Source organism: Littorina saxatilis, linkage group LG5 (genome assembly GCF_037325665.1).
Source record: "Littorina saxatilis isolate snail1 linkage group LG5, US_GU_Lsax_2.0, whole genome shotgun sequence".
Lineage (NCBI taxonomy): Eukaryota > Metazoa > Mollusca > Gastropoda > Littorinimorpha > Littorinidae > Littorina > Littorina saxatilis.
In genome coordinates this window covers 55,195,648-55,216,638 of record NC_090249.1, presented here as the reverse complement: position 1 = coordinate 55,216,638, position 20,991 = coordinate 55,195,648, and the positions used below count along the sequence as shown (strand labels likewise).

General features: G+C 39.4%; 1 protein-coding gene and 1 long non-coding RNA gene across 2 annotated transcripts; one reads left to right on the top strand and one right to left on the bottom strand.

Moving 5' to 3' along the window:
• The first annotated feature begins 436 nt into the window (after positions 1-436).
• On the top strand, positions 437-4,521 carry LOC138967470 (uncharacterized). The gene is made up of 2 exons (XR_011455970.1): positions 437-1,139; positions 1,874-4,521. It is a non-coding gene; the product is annotated as an uncharacterized lncRNA (long non-coding RNA).
• A 2,647-nt stretch (positions 4,522-7,168) lies between these two features.
• On the bottom strand, positions 7,169-16,987 carry LOC138965958 (cadherin-99C-like). Its single transcript, XM_070338042.1, has 11 exons — positions 16,911-16,987; positions 16,483-16,578; positions 15,971-16,078; positions 14,784-14,924; positions 14,316-14,486; positions 13,585-13,708; positions 11,129-11,262; positions 10,371-10,580; positions 9,795-9,929; positions 8,870-9,025; positions 7,169-7,201 (listed from the first exon to the last, which is right to left on the bottom strand). The coding sequence occupies exons 3-11, from the start codon at positions 16,061-16,063 to the stop codon at positions 7,169-7,171; spliced, it is 1,197 nt and encodes a 398-aa protein (XP_070194143.1). The 5' UTR covers positions 16,064-16,078; positions 16,483-16,578; positions 16,911-16,987.
• Positions 16,988-20,991: the final 4,004 nt, after the last annotated feature.

The window sequence follows — 20,991 nt, the reverse complement described above, 5'->3', positions numbered from 1 at the left end:
TTACACGAAATGAGATAGATAATGTTTTTGGTGTCACAAGAGAAGTGTTCTCTGAGAGTGAAAGTTTCACCTGTTTTACATGAATTGAATGTGGTGGACTCAATCAAGTGTTTTTCACAGATGACACATTTTTTACGCTCACACCTGAAACACCCAGGGTTGTTGTCGTGTTTAGGAGGAAGAACTGTCGGCATTAGGATATTGCGTATGCTCTTACAGTTTCTCTCCCCACAAATGGGCGTTTCAGGCAGAACGTTTTTCATGTGTTCACTCTCGCTGATCAAGCTTTCCTGCAAACCATGCAACCACTGGCCGAGGGGAGGGTTGAGTGGGTTATGATTGATGACGAAAGGGACTCTGTTTGTGGGAGTTTTTTTGCGATATGAAAGAGTCTCCTTTCTGATTTTAGCTGTAGCTTTCCTCCTGCCATCTTTGACTAGGTATTCCAAAGTGCTCTTCGCGTGTGGCGAAAAGTGACGCCGAGCGTGATTTTTCACTGGTTTTTAACTTGTTCAAACTCGCTGGAATGAGGTGAAATGAATGAAAAGAATACACCAAGATGATAATTGATTCTTCATAGTTACTTTAAAACAAAAATAAAGTATTAGATTCAAAATCTAACATTTGAAATACGCGTGTGAAAATGGTTACTAAGTTGTGATTTTCTGACCTCAGAACGAAGTTTTTGCTGCGTTGTTTTGACCCCAACCGGGAAAACTCCGCTCGGGCAGATAAGCCATTAAAGTTAGCAACAACCCGCTACTATAGACATGAAGAGGAAAGATTAAACTTCCCGATGATATCAATATTATTTTGATTGGCTTCCGTTTAAGAGTACTATTATTCAGTTTAAAACTTCGCTCGAAAATTTTGCCATCTCAGAACAAACAATATCCGGTTTTATGAATGCGAATGGCAAGGTCGGAGTTTGAACTTTCACCTGGTCTTATTTTCATATTGATGCAACCAACGGCTTGCTTGCCCGAGAACCGAAAACGAGGCAACCCGTTTTTCTCGTTGTCGATTACGCCGTGTAATGGCGGCGTTTGCCGAAGACCAAGCGATGGCACGTCACGGTCGCGAAAAATCGATTTTGCACCCAAACTTTGAGGAACCATTCGATCCAGATTATCTAGAAGGTAAGCATATATGCCTTACAATGTGTTCTCTTTCAATTCTTTAAGATATATTTGCTTATTTAAAAAACCACGGGGGATGAACGAACCGAGTTGATAGCAGACGAAGTACAGTGTTTGTGAAAGTGTGAGTAGTGAACTTCTCGGCATGCTGTATTTTTACAGTGAGGAAAATAAAGCATTATGACTCAAGGAATAAAGTCTTGAAACACATTTCTAACAATCTGTTCATTGATTTGAATCATTAACAAAGAGAATTACTAGAAATTAGCTTTTTTGCATGCGTGCTCGATAGTCGTCTTCTGGGTGATCTCCCTTATCTCCTTGTTTACATTTTACGATGTGCAAACAACTTCGCTTTTTTTACGTCAAATAATTCCGTTTTCTTTTCTAACTATTGTGTTCACTTCTTTTTTTATTTCACTGTTGTAACAAAGTTCCTTGAAAATGTGGTTGACTTGCAATGGACATTGAACTTTTCATGCACAATTTTTTTTAAATTTTTTTTTTAACTTTCCTTCTTCGAGTATGTATGTGTTGTTGGAGTATGCGTTGGTGAGACATATAAATGCGTGTAATCATCACAAATTGAATGGCTTGATTTTCATCAAGTACGTTTTTGTGTCATCTGAGCATAAAACATCACATACCACCATACAATCATATTGTGTTCACTTCTTGAAATGGTAATTCTTAACTGTGCTAATGCCCTCCAACTTTTCCCTTCTCAATCTCAGATGATCGGTTCCAGAAACTAAAGGAGACATTTTTAATGACTGGCAGAGGGAGAAGACCAAGCCTTCCTCAGTTCCTGACTAACTTGATGGCAGGTGTTCATCAAGCTTTAACTTAAGCTCCGGGGACTGATTTGCTGGGAGCAAGGCCATACAGTGTAAGCATTCAAATGGAAAAATACAGATGGAAAAAAAAGAAGTTTTACCTTCAGTATATGATGGCACTGTTTAGTATTAGCTTCTTTTGACATTCATTTTTCTAAATAAGTGTTGCAACTTACATTCTCTCTCTCTCTTTCTCTCTCTCTCTGCATATTCTATGTATTCATATTGTTCTGCTATATTATGTTAATAATCTGATATTTTATGGTCTGTCACGTTTGATGTTCTGCATGTATACTATTTGTATGTATACTTTTTATTTCATTTCACACACATGCCTAGTGGTAAGGCGTCAGCCCCGTGATCAGGAGGTCGTGGGTTCTAACCCCGGCCGGGTCATACCTAAGACTTTAAAATTGGCAATCTAGTGGCTGCTCCGCCTGGCGTCTGGCATTATGGGGTTAGTGCTAGGACTGGTTGGTCCGGTGTCAGAATAATGTGACTGGGTGAGACATGAAGCCTGTGCTGCGACTTCTGTCTTGTGTGTGGCGCACGTTATATGTCAAAGCAGCACCGCCCTGATATGGCCCTTCGTGGTCGGCTGGGCGTTAAGCAAACAAACAAACACACCCCTTCATATGGGGCTATTGCCTTGCTAGATAAACAATCCATCCATCCATCCATCCATCCATCCATCCCTCTCTCTCTCTCTCTCTCTCTATCTGTTTGGTTCAGTCGGCTGCTTTGTGACTCTTCATATCCAGAACGTGTGAAGGCACTGATCCAGAAGACTGAAAAATCCTTCAACAACATTGCTGTTTCTTCAGCTGATGCTGCATTCTTGAAAGAGACCTCTTATGTGAACATAATAAACAAAGAACTTGATGATGTTGGCATTGACTGGTCAAATGTGCATTCATGTTCTCAATTTTTAGGAACAGGTATCCGACTGACAACCAGATTGTGATTGCACTTGAACAATTTAGAAAGAAAGAACATGTAAAACATGATTTTGCTTCTGAATGGTTGAATGTGTTAGGGGAGGGGATTGAAATGTTCTAGATCACAGATTGCTAAGTCTGAAGAGAAAAGTATGATGCAGTACAAAATCTTAAGCAAAGCTAAAGATAGGTGCCCTGAAGAACTTGGGAAGTTTTTGGTTCATGAATTTAGTGTGCAGTCAAACAGTTGCCAAGGAAGAAGTGTTTCCAACAAGAATTTGGACAGCTCAAACCAGGAGCAAGAGAAGTTAGTCCATCACAGCACAGTTGAACCAGCAGGAATACTTGACAGTAGGGAAGAAAACCAGCATAGCATTAGCAGTCTGCAAGTTCAACATTCAGCTGCTACAATGGTTACGCTGGAATACCACAACATACTACAGGAAGGGAAAGAAAAGGCAGAAAAAGAAAGCTTGAACATTTGGAGTATATTGTAGGTGGTGCAAATCTGTCTACCACTTGGCAAACTAAGGACTTTGCTGATTTGACTAATGCTAAAGAAAAACTGGACTTTCTCAAACAAGTGCATGCCAATTTTAGTCAAGAAACTACAGCAAGAGAACAGAAATGTGAAGGAAAGCTTATCAGGAGTGAGAAACTCCAAACTCTAAAGAAGAAGTGCAAATTTCAAAGCTACCCACCAAGGAGATCTTGTGCTAAAAAAATATTCTTGAGCAAGAACTAAACATTTTAAGAGGAAGCTTTATCACTGACGGCAGAAAAAATTGCTGTGCAACAATAATCTTCAAAACTGAGGCAGAAAATTGAGCTTTTACAAAGTTAACTTGCAAGCATGACAGAGTAAGCTAATCAAGACATACTTTTTTCGTAAAAAAAAAAAAAAAATTTTTTTTTATTTTTTTCAATGTTTTTTTTTTTTACCTCAGATAAAAAACAGTTATGGTCTCAAGGGAAGAAAAGACGTTCATTGTCTTGTTTGCTGTTCTGACAGTTTATTAAAAACTGATCATTTTGGTATAAGGTACTTGCATTATCTTAAACATTGAACCAGATAAAAACATTTTGAAGAAGCCAAAATTCACGTTATGTACAAAATATCTGTTTTTTCAAGACATTGCTATGTTTTTATTAAGCATGTAGAAATTCAAGTGTGTATCACTTATTACGAGCTTTTAATGATGAACAAATGGATACCAAAAACAGCTTTGTAACTTTTAAAGCAAGAAAGTTATGGCAGACCAAAAATGACCACTTAGTCGCCATTTTTCTCGACTTGACAAAACAGCACTTTTGGCATTTTTGATCAAAGATATCGTACTAACCAGTTGTCAGATAGAGTTGAAAAAAATTAGGCTTAGATATCATATCCTGCTCTTCCTAGAAAATGTATTACAATGAAAATGCATTTTATGATTTAGAGATGAAAGAGTTAGAAAATGGACTCTTGCCGAGTTGTTGGGAGTAGCAGAGGGCTTATTTTGCTATTTTGTGCCATTTTTGAAGCTCTGTATCTCTATTACGATGTATTTCCTGTCAATGTATTTTGCATTATCAATCTGAAAAGTATATAAACTATTCATAAACTCATTTTTTGACTCATGTGATTTGATTTGTGTGCTTGAGGCATGTCTGAATGTGCGGAAGAATGATGTGCGAAAAATTTTCAGAGTCCAAAAATACGGAAAAAAATCATAACTTTTTTTTTTTCCAGCCCACCTTAAAAAAAAAGTATTCCTGTGCTCAGAATGAAAAACTCTATTTGTTTAACTAAGTTTCATATGGGTTATTTAAAAATTGAAAATCACTTTGGAATACCTACTTTAACAGTCTTTTTGCTGTACCCCCTGGCAAAAAACTGTCTCTCCATCTCATCGCACCTTTGTTGAAATTGCTCCTCTTCTGAGCAGAGTCTTCTGAGTCTCAGAAATTGTGAGTATGGCAAATTTCTTTTTACGTGAGCTGGGTGACACGAGTTTTGGCACAGGTAGGCATGGCTGTCGGTAGGTTTAGAGTACAGGTCAGTCTGAAGGTATCCATCCTTCAGACTGACTGAAATGTCTAGAAAGGAGACTCTTTCTAACGATGAGTGGTGAGTGAATTTGATGGTAGGATGAAGGGAGTTGATGTGTTTTAGGAATGTGTCTAGGTCATCATCTGTTCCTGTCCAAAGCATAAAGATGTCATCAATGTATCTTCTCCATAGTTCAGAGTTAACAGGTACTGGACTTTGTTGGAATAGTTTTCTTTCCAGTGCGGCCATGAACAGGTTAGCCACAGATGGTGCCATTGGTGTCCCCATCGCTGTTCCGTGAATCTGTTGGTACACTTCTTCCTCAAATGTGAAGACATTGTTAGTTAGTACGTGATCAGCAACTTTCACAATAGTCTCTGTTGGTGGCCGATCACCCTGTGGTCTGGAATCTAGCTCTTCCTTGATAGCTGTCTTCATGTCCGAGTGAGGAATGTTAGTATACAATCCAACAACATCAACCGTGACTAGTTTAGTGTTTTCCGGAAAAGGTCCGTGCTGGTTATTCCACTGGTCTATAGTGTTCAACATGTCTGTGGTGTCCTGGATGTAGCTAGGGACGCTTTTCACACAATCTTGCAACCAGTGGTCAACCAACTTTGATAGCTTTTCTGTTGGTCCGTTCACACCGCTCACTATTGGCCTACCCGGAGTGTTCGTAAGGGACTTATGAATTTTGGGTAAAGTATAGAAGCGGTGACATTGCACATTGTTTTCATCGGTTACTGCCCAGTCTTTTGTCGTTTTATCAATGTCCCCCTTATCATAGAGGTCTGCAACAATAGCATTAGAAGTTTGAACAACGTGAGAGGTAGTGTCCTTGGTTAGTTTAGTGTAATGGAGAGGGTTGTTCAACTGTGTTTTAGCTTCTTGGATGTATTTTTCGCAGTTCTGCACTACTACTGCTCCTCCTTTGTCTGCTTTGCTAATTCTTATTTCTCTCTCTTTGACCTTTTGTTTCAGTTCTTTCATTGCTGTTCTCTGGTCTTTAGTCATGTTGTCCTTTGTTGGGTTAGGTTTAGAATCTTTGTAGTTCTGAAGTTTACATTGCACACTTTGGCAGTACGTTTCGAGTGTGATGTCTCTACCAGTCGGTGGTTCATATCCTGTAGGTTTGTAGAATTTTGGTGTCTTTTTGACCTCCTCGTCTCTCTCAGAATCATAAAAAAGTTCCTTTAATCTGACTTTGCGACAGCCTTCACCAATGTCACTCTCTAGTTTTTGTATGTCAATGGTTTTTATATATATATATATAGCCAATAACACAAAATGTCTTCATATAATTAAATACACAATCCATAAATGAAACAAGACAGACGTGTATGCAACGCGAAACGGAGAAGCAAAACCCCAGGACACATGACAATAGAAACTCACGTCTGGTCAGTATGTCCTAGGCCAGAAACCTCTGTCTGAAGTGTGAAGGAATCGCCAGCCGACACTGCTCCTTGAAGGAAGACACCTCCGCTGGCGTTGATGCGAAACATGCCAGCTGAACCATCAGGGTAGACATCTATGATGGTGTAGTTCAATTGACTGCTGTCTCCACCCTCTATCTCAGAAGCGTTCAGCTGTTCAAGAGATCAAAGCAAAATAATTACCAAGTGCGCTGGAAAAGTAGTCTTGATTGTGGCAAATAATTTAAAAGAGCGTACCTAGACTTCTCTTTCAGGTTTTTACTATTTTAATTGATTTTCCAACATCTTCCTTTTGACTTTTGGAGACACAGAGGAATCTTAATCTTAACAAGTTTGGTTTTCAAACAATAAATTGCGAGTAAAACTTAAAAGCAACCTTTTTGATTTTTGAAAAATGTCAAAGGCCGATTATTAGTCCTTTCCCAAAAGATACAATGTGAATAGAAGATAGAAGGTGATTGCAGCAATAGTTTTTGTGCAGCAGGAATCATTGGCCGTAGTATTTAGTCATTCCTATGTCCTGGCCCACAGATAATTCACAGGACAGCTCAAAACAGTAAATGACTGACCGAATAAACGTAATCACCATTTTTTAATGCATGAGAACATACGTATACACACTCAGACACAGACACAGACACACACTCTCTCTCTCTCTCTCTCTCTCTCTCTCTCTCTCTCTCTCTCTCTCTCTCTCTCTCTCTCTCTCTCTCTCTCTCTCTCTCTCTGTTGTTTAGATCTATGTTTTACTGAGATTTAATGTAATCAACATCCAGAACCTTCAGCATCAAGTGTGTTCGTCTTTTTGCACTGGAAAACACTGAACGTTCCACAGAAACAATATCAAGCAGAAAAACGTTGTATAATAGTTAAAACACATCTACACCTACTTTCTTCGCTGCCCTCTCTCTAAAAACAGAAGATCAGTCGACCCTGCAAGTGGCCTAATCTCAATTACTATTTTGAAAGCAAAGTATGTCATCTGCTCCGCATCTGTACTTCGCACGGGTAACTTCCCCTGATCAGATCGCCAGAGGGGCAGTTACTCTTGTTAATACACAATACCGCTTGGTCAGAGGTGTGTCACTCACAAAACTTCAGTCGCAATGCATTGTTGGATTTGGGAAGCTAACAGGTTTGTCCAAAAAGCAGCAGAAAAACGTCCCTGAATTGAACTTTAAGTGCAACATAACCAAACAGCTTTTGAAAATTATTCCAAATAAAAAGCAAGAACCCTTCCAGAACTACCTGGTATTTGTGATCCGAATCATCAGTTGGCATACTCTGAACGGAGAGAACTCTTTGGAGCCCAATTTACTTATGAACAAGTCGCGCAAGGCGAAAATACAACATTTACAAGCTCAGTCGAACTCACAGAATAAAACTGAACGCACTGCATTTTTTCCGCAAGACCCTATTCTGACTATACTCGTAGCATCATCTGTCCATCGCTTGTTCTGAGCGTGTTTTTAATCCAAACATATCATATCTATATGTTTTTGGAATCAGGAACCGACGAGGAATAAGATGAAATTGTTTTTAAATCGATTTCGGAAATTTAATTTTAATTATAATTTTCATATGTTTAATGTTCAGAGCATGTTTTTAATCCGAATATAACATATGTATATGTTTTTGGAATCAGCAAATAATGACAAATAAGATGAAATTGTTTTTGGATCGTTTTATAAAAAATAATTTTAATTACAATTTTCAGATTTTTAATGACCAAAATTATCAATTAATTTTTAAGCCTCTAAGCTGAAATGCAATACCAAAGTCCGGCCTTTGTCAAAGATTGCTTGGCCAAAATTTCAATCAATTTTATTAAAAAATGAGGGTGTGACAGTGCCGCCTCAACTTTTACAAAAAGCCGGATATGACGTCATCAAAGACATTGATTGAAAAAATGCGAAGAAAACATCTGGGGATTTCATACCCAGGAACTCTCATGTAAAATTTCATAAAGATCGCTCTACACACACACACACACACACAGACACACACACACACACACACACACACACACACACACACACACACACACACACACACACACACACACACACACACACACACACACACACACACACACACATACACCACGACCCTTGTTTTGATTCCCCCTCTATGTTAAAACATTTAGTCAAAACTTGACTAAATGTAAAAAACAAAGCAACGAAAAAGACAACACGATAGATAGTCAAAGTCAACGGATATCTTCTTACTGATTTGTCCGGAAGTGTCCGTTTATGAACATGGGTATCAGACTATTGCGAATCACTCAATCACTCACCAGCATTGCTTAACATTATGAGTATGGCGCACTAACTGGAGATTCTTCATTTAACAGTTTGAACCGTACTGTGTACCAATGTTCTCCCCATTTGCCTGTTGCACAAACGAGTGACTTTGAAAAGAGTGTTGTTACTTCGTTACTTTGACTCTTTCCAAGATGTGAGTGGGAATAAACCACCAAAACACTTACACTGACGAGGAACTGCCCTCCGCTATAGTCTCCCTCCGGAACGGTCACTCGTAGCAGGTCAGAAGGCACACTGGGGACGTTGACGTCCAACACGTGGATGGTCAGGGTGGCGCTGCCGGTCAGTCTTTCTACCGTGTCCAGCTCTCGCACAGTCGCCTGTACCCAGTCACTTGTTATCATTAAGTCGTTCACAGATCTGAATGAGTTTGAAAACCACAAGCGGCGAACAACGACATCGACAGCTGCGTACACAGCTCCTTTGAGACGAATAATTGCACAGACAGTCTGTAATCGCAACTAACAACATTGAGGCCCTACATGTCCGTCGGTCGGACAAAGATTAATAACAGAAGAATGGGGGACAGAACCACAACTTCTGAAAATCAAAATCAAAAAACAAGAAAGGTAAGTTCTTGGAACGTTGATAATGACAAAATACGTTACAATCCCAAATATATCGACAAATATATCGACCTAACGGTCTTTTAAGTGAACAGACAAACAATTAGTCACACACACAACTTAGCTTGATCGAAATTTTGCCCGCTCGCAAGGAAGCCGAGCAAATGAATGTCAGTTCTGAAAGTCAGTTTGAATGGTTTCGATCCGAAATAAGCGGTAAATAAAGCATGACTACAGCACAAGGTATTGGGTTGTCAGGCTACCTTAACTGTTTCCATACATATACACGACAAATCAGGAGCCGGTGCCATGTCCCCGAATGTTCTCGAAAAGTACGAGCAAAATTTCTATTCTTCCTTGTCATTTTTTTCTTGAAAAAGTCGAGTTTTTAAACTTTCTTCGAGAAAAAAAACCACCCCATTCATCGTATCACTTTTTCTCTCTTTTCCAAATAATTGTGCATCTTAGAAGTCCACTTGCAATTAAACCAAAGATTAAAATCCCGCACCGACAACTAGCTTACGTTTAAGATGTAGATTCGCTTGGTTTCGTAGTCGAGGGTACCCTCGCGAAACTGAATGTACCCAGAGTCATCCACGTGAAAGCCGTTAAAAGGATCAAGAGTAATCTCATAGTTCCCAGGAGGGTCGCCAGGCGCCTGCAAAAGAACATGACATTCGTCAATTATGTTTGAAGAGAGAATCCCTGTACTGTGAAAATCTGGCCCCCTTTTGCGATATTCTACAAAGTATTATTTCACTCAAACCCACGCACATCGGTGAAAAAGCAAAGAAAAAGGCAGCAAGACAGATAGTCAAAGACATGTCCGTTATCATTTGCTCACAATCAGCATATTAGAAATAACTCACAAAAGCATGTTTCATCTTGAACACACAACACTAACATTGTTTTCTAAAATACCAGCTCTCTGACACACAAGATATTATTGCATCTTTGCATTAAAGCATCTTTGACAAATACATTTACTGCCACATATTATGAAGAAATTAACATTACTTGTACTGTCCATCATACCACCTGTATTTTGCAGACGACATTCAAACCACATAGTTAACATGAACATCATTGTCTGACATACCACATCCCTGTCTGTGACCAGGAGACGGAGAGGACCTCTGAGACCGGTGTCGTTGCTGACTAGCGTGCCCACAGCAGAGTTCTCCAGGATGTAACCTTCAAACGACCCAGAAGTGGTCGTCAACGTGGGAGGGTTCTGGTTATTAGGGATGATGACAAGCCTAAGCACTGCTTCCTCGCTGTAGTTGTTGCGCGTCTTTTGTTCTGTGGCCTGAGAAGACGCATGAAATCTTCTTTAGTAAAATAAATTAACAAGAAACTACTCTTTTTTTCCCAATTTGTTTTGGTATTTATAGGTATCGTTCCCGTCTGGACATTTATGCATATTTGAGAGGGAATTGCGATATAGAAAAAGTTGTTTAAATTACATTTGTGTAAGTATTGTTAATGATATAGGTAATAAGAAATATCAGTACATAGCATTTGGTTAAAAAAAAAAGAAAAAATGAAAGACAAATGAAGAAAGATGCTCCCCGCCAAAAAAAGATGGAAAAAAAAGAAACTACTGGTAAAGAAGACCATCTTTTAGATTGTTGCCCTCTTTTCGTTCAATGATGACTTTGAATAATGGTACACATACCAAATACAAATTTACGAAACGAAAAAAACCGATGTTATTTTGCTGTCTGAATGAACCAGAGTTTTAAATAGTAGCCAATAATAGGCACCCATGCGTTGAGTGTAAATTCCTTCCAATATGTCGAACCTGCTAAAGACAAAATGAGAACCAAATGTAAAACATCACAAGCAAGCACTTACCAGTATAACGATATCCAAGAAAGGAACAATGTCTCTGTTGAAGGGTGAGATGACACGTACATTGCACTGGTACTCGTGTCCACTGACGTTCTCAGTGATTATTTCTAGGTTGTCTTCAAACCCCTGAGGAGTAGCTTAAAAAAAGAACAGAAAAGTTGCTCGATATTCATGAACAATGTAGCAAAAATAACACACACAAAACAGTCTGTCAATAGCTTTTATTTCTACCGTAAAAATAATAAGTTAGTATTTTACGGTACAATCAAAAAGCTGCTTGAATTACTTCCAAAATTCAGAGTTACATCCCTTTAGCCATGCAGTGCAAAAATACAAATCCTCTTTGCAACAAAAAGAGTGATAGAAATAAAGACTTAAAATTAAGCAAGAAAGGCGGATCTTAATGATCCGAATAAAAAAAAGACTTCGTGATCATTTCAAATGTTTAACAAGACGTTGTTTTTGTGTTCATACGTGTTTACATTTAGTAAATTTGTGGCTGAATGTATTCCGGTAGACTTTGAATAGAGACGAGTGTGAACGTGTATGTGTGTGTGCGTGCGCGCGTGTGTGTAGAGCGATTTGTTGAAACCTACTGAACAGATCTTCATAAAATTCTACATTTAAATTCTTCCCAATGTTTTTTCTCATTTTTGATAAATGTCTTTGGTGACCTTATATTCTGCGTTTAAGAAAAGTTGAGGCAGAACAGTCGCGACCGTACTTTTTCAAATTGATTGAAATGTTGATCAAACATTGTTTGACCTGGTCCGGACAATGGATTTGCATTTGATCTTGAAAGCTTAAAAATTGTTTCATTAATTTGTTAATCAAAATGTCGCTTGAAATCGAAATTACAATAAGAGACACAAAAGAAGTTCCATCGCATTCTTTCTGTGTCTGTGAATCCCAAACAATATTCAGCTAGCTATATAGCTTAAGCTATTCTGATGAACATGTGGGGGAATTCGGGGGCTGTGATTGGATGGTCTCTTCCGATCATCAAATCATAATGCTACGGAAGTCGGCCATTTTTCTCAATATCCAAAAGCATATTGTCAATAACAAAGACGCATGGTTCCGGTTTACCCACCTGTACCACACGATGTTTCACTGATCGACAACAGCATACACTGACAACTTGAAATTCTTCTCGGGAATGTTTTTCAGCTTTACAAATGTCGATAGCATACCCTTTTCTGCTAACTTTCCGATGAAACAGGACTAAACCTATTATTTTCTGTCCCTAAACACCACAAAATGCCCAAAGTCGAAAGATGTATTACAAACAGGGGAGTAAAACGGAACAGCCGTTTTTGTGTGCCTGTGAGCTCAGTTCACAGTTGCCGACTGACACACATTTTCGCATTCGGCTTTTCTTATCTCGTAACTCCACACTAAATACCCCACTTCCCCTCTGAAGTATTGATGTACAACCCATGGCACTAACATTCATGTAGTCGTGTATAACTGAGGTTGAAAAATTCGCTTCATGACGAGACAAGTATAAATGCCATTCACCCAAACTGGAAACGTCGCTGCCCGGTCTGTTCGCTTTGTACGGACGGATTAGCTGTTCTCTTTTCCTCCCCTTGTTGCATCCTAGTTCTTCAGTTGTTTCTAGTTTTCCGTTGATGTTGTGTTTTGGTCTTCTTCATAAGTAGTCTTGTTCAAAATTAAAAAAACCTCAAACTTCTTTTTGTTGTATACGAATGAACTAATAAAAAGCTGTTTAACAGCTGTGTTGTCAAATCGAGTTTTTTTCCAAAGTCAGTGAATAGCCTGCGCAAAACTATTGCGCATAAGAAACGGCGCCTGCTATCAAAACCTGAGATCAACGCATCGACGCAAAAACTGTCATTTTGTAAGTTTGGAACAACAAATAAAGGTCAGAACAGCTATATAATCGCTATTGTGTTTTCAGCGTAGCAATAGGGTCCGATATTTAGACTCGAACAAGTATAATGCGACTCGTCTTCGACTCGTCGGCATTATACTTGTCTCGTCTAAATATCGGACCCTATTGCTACGCTGAAAACACAATAGCTGTTAATGTAATGTTTGGATTGATATTAAACTCAAAAACAAGGAAAATCCGGTTTTTTTAAATGAGGTACCCTCTGTACATGATACCAAGACAGCGCCGTCTTGGTCGACGGGTTTCGGTCAGCCAGTTTTAGTTCACTGTTGATGTATAGACCAACAGATTGACAAACATGGTTGATGTCACTTCACGCGACTTGTTGATAATTCATGTTACTGCAAAAGGCACTGGATACTTTTTTCGATTAATCTTGTTCTACGATCATTTAACATTCTTGACAAGAAATGATGGTCCATTGTTGGAGGATTACATAACGTCTACATAATCAATTACCTTTTTAGTGATTAAAAATAGACACGGATGTGCTGATACGGGGAAAAATAGCATAATTGCACTATGGCTTAAACACACTCACTGTAGGTAATGGAGCACTGTACAGAAGCATTCAGGGAGTCTCCATCACGAACTATGATCGGCACAGTCTGGTTTGGGTTCGACAGGCGGGGAACGGGTAGCACTTGGAGAAACTCGTTTGGCGGCTGTTGAGAGTAATGCATAATTTAGTAAAGATTGTTTATGGGTAAAAGTTAATTATTTAGAACACATGTTTGTATGCATACAAGCTGAGGTGCAGTGAGCTTTTAAAAAAACGTGCGTCCATTCGATCTGTTTCAAGTCACATACTTCTTACTGCCGAAAACTTATTTTGATTCTAAAAGCCGAGGTGACAGATGATATGTACAGCAATCAATAATCTATGTATCTATACTTGTTGTTACCAGACACACACACACACACACACACACACACACACACACACACACACACACACACACACGCACACACACACACACACACACACATACTAACACGCACACACACACACACACACACACACACACACACACACACACACACACAGAGGCTCACACAGCTACACGCACACACACACAAACCCAAACACACACACTGACACACACATACACACACAACAACAACACACACACACACTCACAAACGCGTGCGCGCACACACGCACACACACGCACACACTATCACACACACTAACGCAAGAAAGACCGCGAGGAAGAGACAGAGGGAGGGAAACAGAAATGTTAAAGTGCTAACTGAACACTAGTCACCCACCGATGTTGTGCCATTGACGATAGTGTCATAGTACTTGGGACGAACACAGGGCTTGTACTGACTGGTAGGACAGCTGTCATAGATGAACACAGGTCCCAAGTCGTCACCGTCTGTGATGGTGATGTTTAGGTACGCCCAGCTGGACATTGGCGAAAATTCCTTAGCGTTATCCTGCAGGCCAACAGGCAAAGAAGATGCATGTCACTGTCGGTGTGCTATTTTTAGATTATTTTAAGTTTACCCTGGGACAAACTAATGTTGTACCCTGCCCAGATATGCGTTGCCTTTTCTACGCTTACAACAAACAAAGCTTGACAAAAAGAAACACTGGTGTCAAAATTAGGAACAATATGAGAGACATCATCGTATCATTGTTTGTGATTGTTTGCCATTCGGTATAACGGATAATAAGGGATGCGGAGAGGAACAAAACCAGTATCAAGGACAGGTAAATGGCAGAGTTCTCACCGTGGCTGTGATGTTCATCCTGTACACAGTGAGGGACGCGCTGCCAACCTGGTTCACCATGGCCTCGTAGTCCAGAGGTTTACTCAAAACCACAATTCCGCTGTCCTCGCTCGTCATTGTGAAAACTCCATCTTGTCTGAACTGCAACAATAGTATGACAAAAATAAGGGAAGGGGGGCCTTTAGCTCAATTGCTAGAGTACTGGACACGGGTTCGAATCCAGGCCGGGACGGACACGGGTCCACTGTATGTTCAGACTTAGAAACGGTATCCTTGTCCCACCCCGTGTCACCACAGTGGCACACAAAAGAACTCGATCATTCTGCCAGAAGTGCACGTTGTTGATTACAACTCAGGTCAAATAAAAATATATGTTGGTTTAGGATAACGTGACCCCCCAAAATAGGGTCGGTAGGTCGGCTTTATAATTTAGTTTAGTTTAATTTAGTCGATATCGAAGGAGGTTACTTCCCTTAGTCTCGGTCACAAAATGTGCCAAAAAATGGTTATCTTTTGAAAAATGAAAAAACAAGTTTTAGGGTCGGTGGGAAAAAGTAGGGTCGGTCGGGTTACCCTAAACCAACCTAATTATATTTGTATTTGGCCTAAACACGAACACACATAAGTAGGAAGCGATCCGATTTTCCCAGCAATGGGATTAGGAAGAGTTGGAAATGAAAATCCTTTACAATAATTATGAATAACTCAGAGGTGATTTTATATTTTATATTATCATCATCATCATCATCATCATCATCATCATCATCATTGTGATTGTTCATCATCATCATCATCATCATCATCATCACCACCATCATCACCATCATCACCACCACCACCACCACCACCATCACCACCATCACCACCACCATCACCATCACCACCATCACCACCATCATCATCATCATCACCATCATCATCACCATCAGGATCCAGCTATCATTGTGAATTTAGTTGATCTTTAAGAACATTATACAAAACTTTTCGGAATATTGGCAGGAGATAGTTTTTATCCAAAGATACCTTTGTAAGGGCTTCAAAGGTATCGCAGGCCTACTTATACAACTGTGGAACTTAACCATGAAACAGAAACAAGCCGACATTTGGGTTTAAAGTGACGAATTTGTATCCTAATTGTCGACAATGAGCTTGCACATTTAAAATATCAAATAATAATTTGCTCCTACTTGAGAATCGTCAGCAGTAGCGATGCTGTATTTCACCAGCTTGTTGTTGCCGTTGTCAAGGTCTGTGGCGGAGATGGAACTGAACACTGTCATCCCCACCGGTGTCAGCTGTAAATGATATTCCAGTCAAGCTATTTAACATGTTAGCGTTTAACGTTGCAGGATTAATAAAGAAATACACATGTATGCATTGCTGTACTTGTTCGATAATATCAACAAGCACAGGCTCACACAGCTTCAAACAAACACACACACACACACACACACACACACACACACACACACAAGCACACATACACACACGCACGAACACACACACGCACACACACACACACGCACGCACGAACACACACACGCACACACACACACACGCACGCACGCACGCACGCACGCACGCACAATCACACACGCATGCACGCAGACGCATGCGCATACACATACACGCACAATAATATTTGACCACACTTACATGCTCGCGCGCACAAGATTGTAGCAATGTTAAGATTTAGTACCTCATTCACGGTAACCTCATAAGGCAATCTTTGGAACTCAGGAGCATTATCGTTTCGATCCGTGATTTGAATCTTCAGAACATGGTAGAAAACGGTCTGTGAGAGAGAGAACATGAAAGTAAACTGTAAGTCAAAGCTTCAGAAAAAAGACCCACTCACATTTATACAAACGTTCTAACGAATTGAAACACACACACACACACACACCCACACACACACACACACACACACACACACACACACACACACACACACACACACACACACACACTTTTCCAACCGCAGAAGACAACTTTCCTATCGCATCTATCTGAGTGCAAGACGTGTTTAAAAGTTAAATCATGTGGTACATTTGTAAAAAGTAGTGTGCAAATTTACAATTGCAAAAAAAATGTCAGCGAAAAATTTAGTTAACAGGCTTTACATACACGATTGGCATCATTCCCATCAATGCATTTCAGTCGGTACTGCAGTGTATTGACGTCATCGTGAGAACCCGGATCTGTACCCTGAAAACAAAAAGCAGGAGAAAGACTATATGTACCGGTTTAAAGAGAAACAAAAAACACTTAGTCCAGCTGTCGGCATCAAAGTAACAGATGTACACAAAAAACAGTCATCGCCGAGACTATATTAACCCTTTTTCTGCCTGTAAGGCATCAGCTGACGTCCTTAGGTAAGTTGCTTTAATGGGCAACACACCGTCCAAGAAACAACAAAGAAGACAAACACCAGCAACAATGTGTGCGTGTGTGGTGTATTCATTTATAAATCAAGGGCACATTTTAAGTACTAGTCAATTCAAGTAAATTCAGGTAATGCTTTACATGCAAGTGATTACTATCAGCGAACAGGTTAAGATAGTCTCGAGTAACCACATCAAAAGACCGAAACGGGTCACGCGTGTCTCCGCGTAGCGTGCGAACGCAGCTTACTTAACCTTTCTTTCTTTCTTTATTTGGTTTTCAACCACGAAGGTTATATCGCGACGGGGAAAGGGGGGGGAGGAGATGGGATAGAGCCACTTGTTAATTGTTTCTTGTTCACAAAAGCACTAATAAAAAAATTGCTCCAGGGGCTTGCAACGTAGTACAATATTATATGACCTTACTGGGAGAATGCAAGTTTCCAGTACAAAGGACTTAACATTTCTTACATACTGCTTGACTAAAATCTTTACAAAAATTGACTATATTCTATACAAGAAACACTTAACAAGGGTAAAAGGAGAAACAGAATCCGTTAGTCGCCTCTGCACACACACAAACTCACATCTCTGTCCACAACCTTTTTCGTGAAAAGGTCATAGCCGGACGGTGAACTTAAGGCGTTGTACGTCACTACCAAAGTTGAATCAGATTCCAGCCCAGGTGGAGTAGAGGTTGTATCATCGTCCATGATGGTTATCTCAAGATTCGGGTTGTCAGACTCGACAATCTGTAACGTGTACAGTTGTTTCTCACCCCTCACACACACGCACGCACGCCACCCTCCCACCCACCCTCCATACAAACACACACACGCACACATACAAACTCACATCTCTGTCCACAACCTTTTTCATGGAAAGGTCATAGCCGAACGGTGTACTTATGTCGTTGTACGTCACTACAAAAGTTGAATTAGAATCCAACCCAGGTGGAGTAGAGGTTGTATCATCGTCCATGATGGTTATCTCAAGATTCGGATTGTCAGACTTGACAATCTTTTTCGTGTACAGTTTTTCACCATCCGCTGCATGCACAGAAAGAAAAAAAATTATTGCCAGATGTATCTGGAACTTAAAGGTTGTTTTTTGGTCACGGATGATTACAGGTTAACTAAAATATGTATCAAAGGGTCATTGCCAACGTAAGATCAGTAAATATTTCTTTTGCATGGTAACTGATACACTGTAAATCTAAACTGATACAACATAAATTCCACAGATATTTTTTAAACTAGAAAAGACGGTTAAAAATCAAAACTCGTTCAAGGCAGTTATCCCTTTTTTGTAGCACAGAAGAAGGAAAAGCATGAAATTCTAATAAACACTACAACGATGAGATTTCCAACACGACGCAACAATTGTTTAGCTTACTTCGCGAGATGGTTCTGGGGCTCTGTTGAATCAAAACCCTTCCATTGGCGGGAAATGTAACTTAAAACTATCCTCTAGCTACTAGCTACTTCAAAATCAGACAAATTGCTCTGCAAATGTTACCAAGGCTACTTACGAACGACATGAATAGAGGACTTGTTTGGGGACTCAGGAAACTCAATGCTGGTTGTAGTATCTCCACAGGGACCTGTGAAACAAAAATCGGTGTTATAGCTCAACACATCCAAACACAACGTCTTGAAGCGGATGCACATAGCTGAAAACAGCAGTCTATAATACTTGAAGTATTTAACTACTATTACCAGCAGTTGACACACAGTAATACATATGCCCTGTGACCTTTCCTTGTGGATATCACGTACTAAAAATAGAATACTTACTAAACAGCAAATGGTGTAATGATGTAGAGTGTTTGATATTATCTTCACAATACAACAGTGACGCCGAATATATTGCCTCTGCTAAATGCAATGTAAGCCCCTCCCTTCCCCAACTGCCTTCCTAATTGTTGTATTAATCTGACTTTATAAATGACAGTTCGATTGATACTTTATCTGACCTTTGTTGCTTGCCTGAAAGTGGCGAGTAGAAACATGTAACCGGCGAGTAACATTTTTTTCATTCACTCGCCAAGTTGCTGAAACAAATAGTTGGTTTGGCTAGTAAAGTTTGCTCTCTGGCTAGTAAATGTTCAGAATCACTAGCCAAAGGCTGATGCTCCATTTTTTGGACTTTCAGGGCTGTGTTGTCACTCAAATCAAAACCAAACTTAACAAAATGTAAAACCAAAAAAGGTTAGTTGTTGGAACGTAAATTTTCAGAACAACAATGACATTAGCAAGTACATGGAACAGATAGACAAATACTTATGAGACAAATGCAACAAATAAAAGACGAGCTCTCTGGTAAAATGGTCCCTATACGTATGGTCTAATAATTATGCGTCTGTCTACTATAAAAAAAACATTTGGTCGCAGGACTTGTAAATGTCCCTTTTTTTCAAAAATCAAGCTATTCTGAATTTTGGAACGTTGGCAGTCTTTCTGTTGTTAATGTTGAAACTGTCTGGCAGACACAATTTGGTGAAGAGAATTACTAAGAAATATTTTCATTTCACAAAGAAAACGGCGGGTTGAGGAGAAATATTTCGAAATTAGAGATGCTGTAATAAAATCATTGGATTCAAATGTGATTAATAGTTCATTTTAATTAGCAATGTCAGATTGAAAAACTGTACACTTACTTTGTGTTTGGACGTTTGGAAGCAAAACCACAAGCAGTAGCATGCAGACTGCTGCCCATGGAGTGGTTGGAGAGCAGCCCATGGTGACTGCCTCAAATGACCTCCTCTCTCACCTGTTACACATTAAAATATAAAATGGAAAAGGGGATTAAGATTTAAGTCTGCACCTGAGAAAAATGAAAAAGTTATAACATATTTGTAAACGTGATTTTTTCCAGGAGTGTTAAGGCCATAAATAACAAACAAGCAATATCGTCCTCCTCCTCCTCCTCCCCCCCTCCTCCTCTTCATCATCAGTATCATCACTATCATTATCATCATCATCATCATCGTCATATTCAGCAATAGTACATTTAGTAGTAACACAAACAAACATGACATTGCCTGTGAGTGACTTTGATACTTTCAAGAGGGTACAGTTTTTGTCAGTGTTGTTTTGCTGCTTATTGTTTGCTTGTGTGTGTGTTTTTGTGTTGTTGTTTTTGCTTATTTATTTATCTATTTACTCATTTATTTATTTATTTAACTATTTATTTGATTATCTATTTATTTATCTTTTCATTTACTCATTTGGTTGTTGTTGTTGTTGTTGTTGTTGTTGTTGTTGTTGTTTTCATAATACATAATGTTTAAGACCAATATTCCCTAAAAAATCTGTTCATCCTAACTTGTAGGAATGGTGTGTGAGTAAGTATTTTGTCAAAACGTGTATAGCTTCAGATATTAACACATTGTGATTTTCACCAGTGCTTCATGTCACTCATCAGGGGCACCTCGCGACACAAACAGATTGTATGCATATGACCATATGAGTTCAATTATTTTGCGCCAATTCCATCAAGAAAATAAGAATAAGAATAAGAATAAGAATACTTTATTATCTCATAGAGAAATTCAGGCGTGGTACATAACAATAATACAAACAAGACATTGATTTTACATAAGACATATAGCACTATATAACAGGGCAGGTTATAAACACACCTCCCACATACCTCTCTGGACATTCCTTGCATTGTGCTTACGCATTCAGACATGAACACATCCATGTCTCACTTACACATCGCACACATGGACATTCTTATACGCTCAACTTACCCATTCACACATGGACATTCGACCACGCTCCACTTACACATTCTTATACGCTCCACTTACACATTCA

Excerpts from the sequence above, each read along its gene's own strand:
- LOC138965958 (XM_070338042.1), bottom strand. The coding sequence starts at position 16,063 with ATGACAGTGTTCAGTTCCATCTCCGCCACAGACCTTGACAACGGCAAC. Across the intron at positions 14,487-14,783 it reads GGATGAACATCACAGCCACG|GATAACGCTAAGGAATTTTC; the intron begins GTGAGAACTCTG and ends GTTGGCCTGCAG. Across the intron at positions 9,930-10,370 it reads TGGTCACAGACAGGGATGTG|GCGCCTGGCGACCCTCCTGG; the intron begins GTATGTCAGACA and ends GTTCTTTTGCAG.